This window comes from Anopheles darlingi, chromosome 3 (assembly GCF_943734745.1).
Source record: "Anopheles darlingi chromosome 3, idAnoDarlMG_H_01, whole genome shotgun sequence".
NCBI lineage: Eukaryota > Metazoa > Arthropoda > Insecta > Diptera > Culicidae > Anopheles > Anopheles darlingi.
In genome coordinates this window covers 3055001-3060000 of record NC_064875.1, presented here as the reverse complement: position 1 = coordinate 3060000, position 5000 = coordinate 3055001, and the positions used below count along the sequence as shown (strand labels likewise).

At 48.4% G+C, this 5000-nt stretch overlaps 3 protein-coding genes across 7 annotated transcripts in view; 2 read left to right on the top strand and 1 right to left on the bottom strand.

The window, feature by feature from the left end:
* The window catches only part of LOC125957466 (mitogen-activated protein kinase kinase kinase kinase 5), an 11313-nt gene extending 9176 nt beyond the window's left edge, over positions 1-2137 (top strand). For all 4 annotated transcript variants that reach the window (XM_049690186.1, XM_049690185.1, XM_049690187.1 and 1 more), the window contains one exon: positions 1-2137. This exon is cut by the window's left edge and continues 390 nt beyond it. The gene's annotated coding sequence lies outside the window, so the exon portion shown is untranslated.
* LOC125957473 (uncharacterized) lies at positions 2135-4592 on the bottom strand. The gene is made up of 3 exons (XM_049690210.1): positions 4392-4592; positions 3899-4290; positions 2135-3818 (listed from the first exon to the last, which is right to left on the bottom strand). Exons 1-3 carry the CDS (start codon positions 4430-4432, stop codon positions 2419-2421), a joined length of 1833 nt encoding a protein of 610 aa, XP_049546167.1. The 5' UTR covers positions 4433-4592; the 3' UTR covers positions 2135-2418.
* Positions 4593-4725: 133 nt separating this feature from the next.
* LOC125957464 (uncharacterized) overlaps positions 4726-5000 on the top strand; it is a 12588-nt gene continuing 12313 nt past the window's right edge. For both annotated transcript variants that reach the window (XR_007469233.1, XM_049690177.1), the window contains exon 1: positions 4726-4875. The gene's annotated coding sequence lies outside the window, so the exon portion shown is untranslated. The remainder of the gene's footprint in view (positions 4876-5000) is intronic.

The following is a 5000-nucleotide window of genomic DNA, read 5'->3' as shown; positions in this document are numbered from 1 at the left end:
AATTCGAGTTTCGTCGTCGTCGTCGTCGACAGTATTATGCTATTTAATATGCATTTTTCCATTCTACTCTTGTTCCGTTAGTGACATTTTCTCTACGTTCCAATCAGCAGCCAATATGTCCTTTCTATTGTCATTGTTGAAATGTGCGTAAGTCGATGGCCAATTAGGCTGGTGTACGCTGTCGATCAGTGGTTATTTTTAGATAATGTATAAGAACCTTACCCCAAACATGGCTGCAGCTACCTTCAGGATTTAATTGGTTCGCTTTTTTCTATTTGAAGTGATTGAAACACAAGACTTCACCCCAAGAATGGACCTTCCGGGACGCGTGATCAAGATCACAGCTGGTATTGATCTACGTGAAGCAATTGCATATGGTTCGAAAAGACTCATAGCCCATACAACGTTCCACTACACTACATTACCACATTCCCTCACCTTTTCCCTCTACAGAGTATATTTTTGAAACGTGACAAAGCAAAACCGAACGATTTGTAAAGTTCTAATACACAGATACACTCCCAAAGAAAAGTATCACCCCTGTTGAGAGCAATAACCATTAATCGGGTACCCTCGTGTTGGTTGAGCCAATACTGAGGAACAAGTAGACCAAAAACGGTCCGAAAGTAGAAAAACGAAAAAGTTATTCTACGCGGTAGCCCCCGTGCTACGCGTTAGTTTGTTTCCGGAATTGTTGCTGTAAAATGGCAAAAAAAAACACTCAGCAATAAGTACCAGATGGCTCTCGGATGATGCGTTAGGTTAAATTTGGTGGACAAAAGTCGCAACACACGAACAAAAGACATGAACAAAAAAGCTACAAAAAAGCCGAAAGTATCTCTTAAACTAGAAGATAGGACAAATTTACACGAGTTAAAAATGAAGAAACTAGAAATGTGGAAGGGAAAAATCAAACATTACATACAAAAGGATAAAACTCAAACTCAAGTCGGAATAGACCCATGAGACTGGGCACCGCACTCTTGCAGGTCAGTCAATCAGCTAATTTCTCCTTTATTGTTCTATTAAACTAGTTAGAACAGACATCCCGACTACACAAACGCACACTCCAGTTTATGCATTGCTACTATTTTCTTTCTAGATTCTTATATTATTGGATAGGAATGATTTAAATATATGGGCAATGTTCAGAAGTTATAGGATAGCAAGGGCAATGCATAGCAAATCATCATCATCAGAGACGGAGGAAGCTCAGATTCTTACCGTGAGTTTACCGTGAGCAATGCCGATTTTAGTTCGATTCTCCATCCACCGTAGTCGTATTCCCCTGCTCCGTAAGCATGTTGTTGGTTACGTTTTATTTGTTAATAATAATGTATTACGAGCGAAGCGTGTTGTTAATGTAACATACACTTAAATCATTCTAATCAACCAAAGCCTTTTCACTCACGCGCTCAACTGAGAACCGTAAGAATAAATTTTCATTTTTATTTTGGAATCCTTGTCCTAGTTTGGTTGGTGGACTGTCAGCAAGGTACGATATGGCGATTCTATTTTATTATGCCAGTTATTTGACGGTATAGAGCAGCGATTAGCGTTCAGTTACACTTTCTTCACTATCTTGTCATGTATTTAAGGAGAAATTGATTGAACGGCCGAAAGCAGTTCGTGCGCATCGTTCCATTTCGCGAGTTACACAACTGTGGCCCGGGCGCTGTAGAGGTGTGATCCTTCGCGGTGAATACTTTGTGGTGGTTTTCTTTCGCATTCACCGCAGCTCCGTATCCGGTGTTATTGAACTCCACTCGTGTACACTTAGCGCACGGAGCAAAACGAGTTAATACTAGAGAATAGAGTATATAATCTATGCAACTACTGGAAGCAAACCCTAGAGAATAGGGCAGCGAGATTATCTAATGCAGGGTATCTAAATGAAGAAGACGCACGAGACGGAAAAAGAGAAAGAGTCAGAGAACCCCGGGGTTGCGATGGATGGAAGGTGTGCCCCTGAAATGTGAGAAAAGCAGGATTCGATAGACGATAAGTCGTTGAGAAAGTATATTGGCACCTGGCAGGAGGGCTGGGGGTACCAAACACACTATTCTGTGTACACAATGATAAAGCGAATTGCGGTGGAAACAATGGAACCTATAAATATATGGGATTATCATGCAGATATCATGTTTTGCTGATTGTACACTCGTCTTAGATGAATCTTCAAGATGGATCACATCGCTGGATGAGTAAGAATGCGTAAGTAATTTGGTTGGATAGCGCCGCAGAGCGAGCGAGACTTTGCTTTATTATTTTTATTATTAAGCGCGCACCTTTCAGTACATAATTGGCGAATGGCGTCAGTGCCTCCTCGAGCGCTTTCTCGAATATCTAATCTCACGCATGGGGAATCACTTCGGTGCAGCTGGCATTCCGGATACTCCGGCGGTTTCTCCCTCCCTCCTAAATGACCATTTCCGACGTATCGGATGTCAGAGTGGCCGGTGCTGAAGGAGAAGGCGGATGTGGCGGCACTGGTGGTTTTGATGGTTCTATTGTAGTTTTTAGTGTAACAAGCTCCTCCTTCTTCTCCTCATTGATTGCTTCCCCATCGACATTGCCATCGTCATCGACGTTCTCGTCCACGGCTTCACCTTCTCTGTCGCCGTCGTCGCCGTCGTCGTCATCAGCGTCATCGTTCTCGTCTTCGTTCTCCTCACCTTCCTCTTCTCCATGGTCGTCATCCTCGTCCTCATCCACTTCGTCATCGTCGTCGTTCTCTCCGTTTCTAGCAACAACCATCTCTACGGATCCATTATGGTAGTAAAATTCCGGTGCCTCGCATTCTTCCGCCGCAAACCAACAGTTCGGGGGCAACTCGAACTTAAGCCGCTTCTCCTTGCACGTTGCGATTACCGTGTGTATCGGTAGACCGTTCACGACGAACGGACTGCGGAAACGCTGCTCATACCTTTCGTACATCGCTTTTATCTTATTCTCGATCAGATCCGTTTCCTTGCTCAGCTCAGCCAGATGGTCGGCAAGGGCCGAATCGCGCGGTCGCGGTCGCTTGCTGCTGGTGGTATTGGTGCCACTAGCGGAGGTGATGTTGCCACCGCGTAATCGCTGCATGTTCAGCAGCAGATTCCACATGTCGGCCCAGATGAAGAACAGCTCGAACAGTTTCGCGTTCGCGGTGTAGTAGTTGAGCAGCACCTGCTCCATGTCCATCTGGGCCAGGTGCAGTATTTCGGGGTACACACTCTTGACCGATTGCCGGAACAGGCGTCGTTCGTACGGTGAGATAAGGCACCGGTCCCATAATTGCTCGAGCCTCGTCCAACCACCGACCAGTGGTTGAGTGTCGGCGACGGCACCGACCCCGGTGGTGGTTGTGGTGGTCGTAACGGCGGTAGGGGTGCTGACAGCGGCAGCGGCTGCAACAGGCCCAATCGTAGGGCCACTCCTTCCCGTACACTCCACCGCTAACCGGTACCGTTCCATCACGGGCGGTGTCAGTGAGATCGCTTTGCCCGTTTCGCGCATCACTTCTAGTGGTTTCCGGCGCCGCGTCGCCGATTCAAAGAGCCCGTCCAGTACGCCCTGCAGACGTTTCAGCTCGTTCATGTTTTCCTGCGTCGGAGCGATCAGCTGCTTCTGCAGTACCTTCTGCTTATCGTGCAGTGGCCACTTCAGCCCGATTGCCAGCGTGTTGCAGTGTAGCCACATGAAGTTGATGTAGCTGTGCCGGGCCGTCAGCATGCGTACCAAGCGGTCCATGTACGTTTGGATTGCCATAAAATGTCGATCGTCCGGCAGTGGGCTACCGCTCGGGTTCAGGTTAACTTCGGGGCGGCCCAGATCTGCAACAAAAGCAGAAACACCTCGTTTGAATCCGTTTTCCCGTGGTACGTTGCCCTACCAATCCGCTCTCTTTACTTACCACGACAGATTTCGCGCTGCTTGAACTGGTACATGGCCAGGGTGGCCTTACGCTTGTCGGCTTCCTTTCGCAGCGACTCCACCTTCTCTTCCAGTATCTTTAGCTGGATGTCGGCGGGCAGGGACGCGAGTGCGTTCGGATCCAGAATGTAGCTGATTCCTCCCAGCTGGCCAGACAACTGGCGTAGCTCCGTCTGCAGCTTGTTTACCCTCCGGCGATGCGCATAGTCCTTCGTGGCCGTAATAATCTCCTCCATGAACTGATCGATGCAGGACGGCAGATCACGTAGCAGCTTGTGGAAGGTGGCACGATCGAAGTTGGTCTTCCAGAGCCACCACACCTCCGGTAGGCGCAGCTCCAGCACCCGCAGGGTTTCCTGTGCCGAGTGGGTTCTGTTCCGGAGTGACCGCGCAAGGGGAAGCGAGAGAAGTCAGGGGATAAACGAAGGATTAATAAACCGTAGCCCACCAGAACTCCCGGGGGAGAGACCTACTCCAGCTTCTCCTCTTCCTCGGTGTTTACGTCGTTTTCCATCGTGCAGAACCGGTGTGGGATTGTCCAGGAGTTCAGTCCGGTCCGGATTGTCGAAATTCCAGGGTGGTAGTGGCCCGTGTTTTGGGTGATCCGAGACGAAACCTAAAAACCGGTAAAAACTCACTTCTTCTGGCAAACTTCTTCCACCGAGGGAAAACCAGCTTTTGTCCCTGTGAAAAAAAGAACCGCTACAGGTCTGAAAACTGACAGCTCTGTTTGACAGTAGCCGGGGAGTTTTTTTTTTCACCGCCTTCCCCTGCCCCCTCTCCTTCCTTGCTTTTTTCTCTTCGAAGTCGTCGTGAAGTCCGTGGTATGGTGTGAACGAAAAATTGCAATTTTCCACAATTTTCCAGTGTCCCGTGCAGTGGAAACGGTGCGCAAACGGTAGACCATCACCGGTAGCATCGAGAAAGCGAGCAGAACCACCGACCGAGCGGCGTTAGGTAAGCGAAAATTGGTGTGGAAATTTTTTCACATCTGCCTGAAAACTCGATTTGCTCCGCCATTGCTGAAGCGAGAAGGCGAATCGAATAGCTGACAGCAGCAGCCAGAGCGAGATGGTTGATTT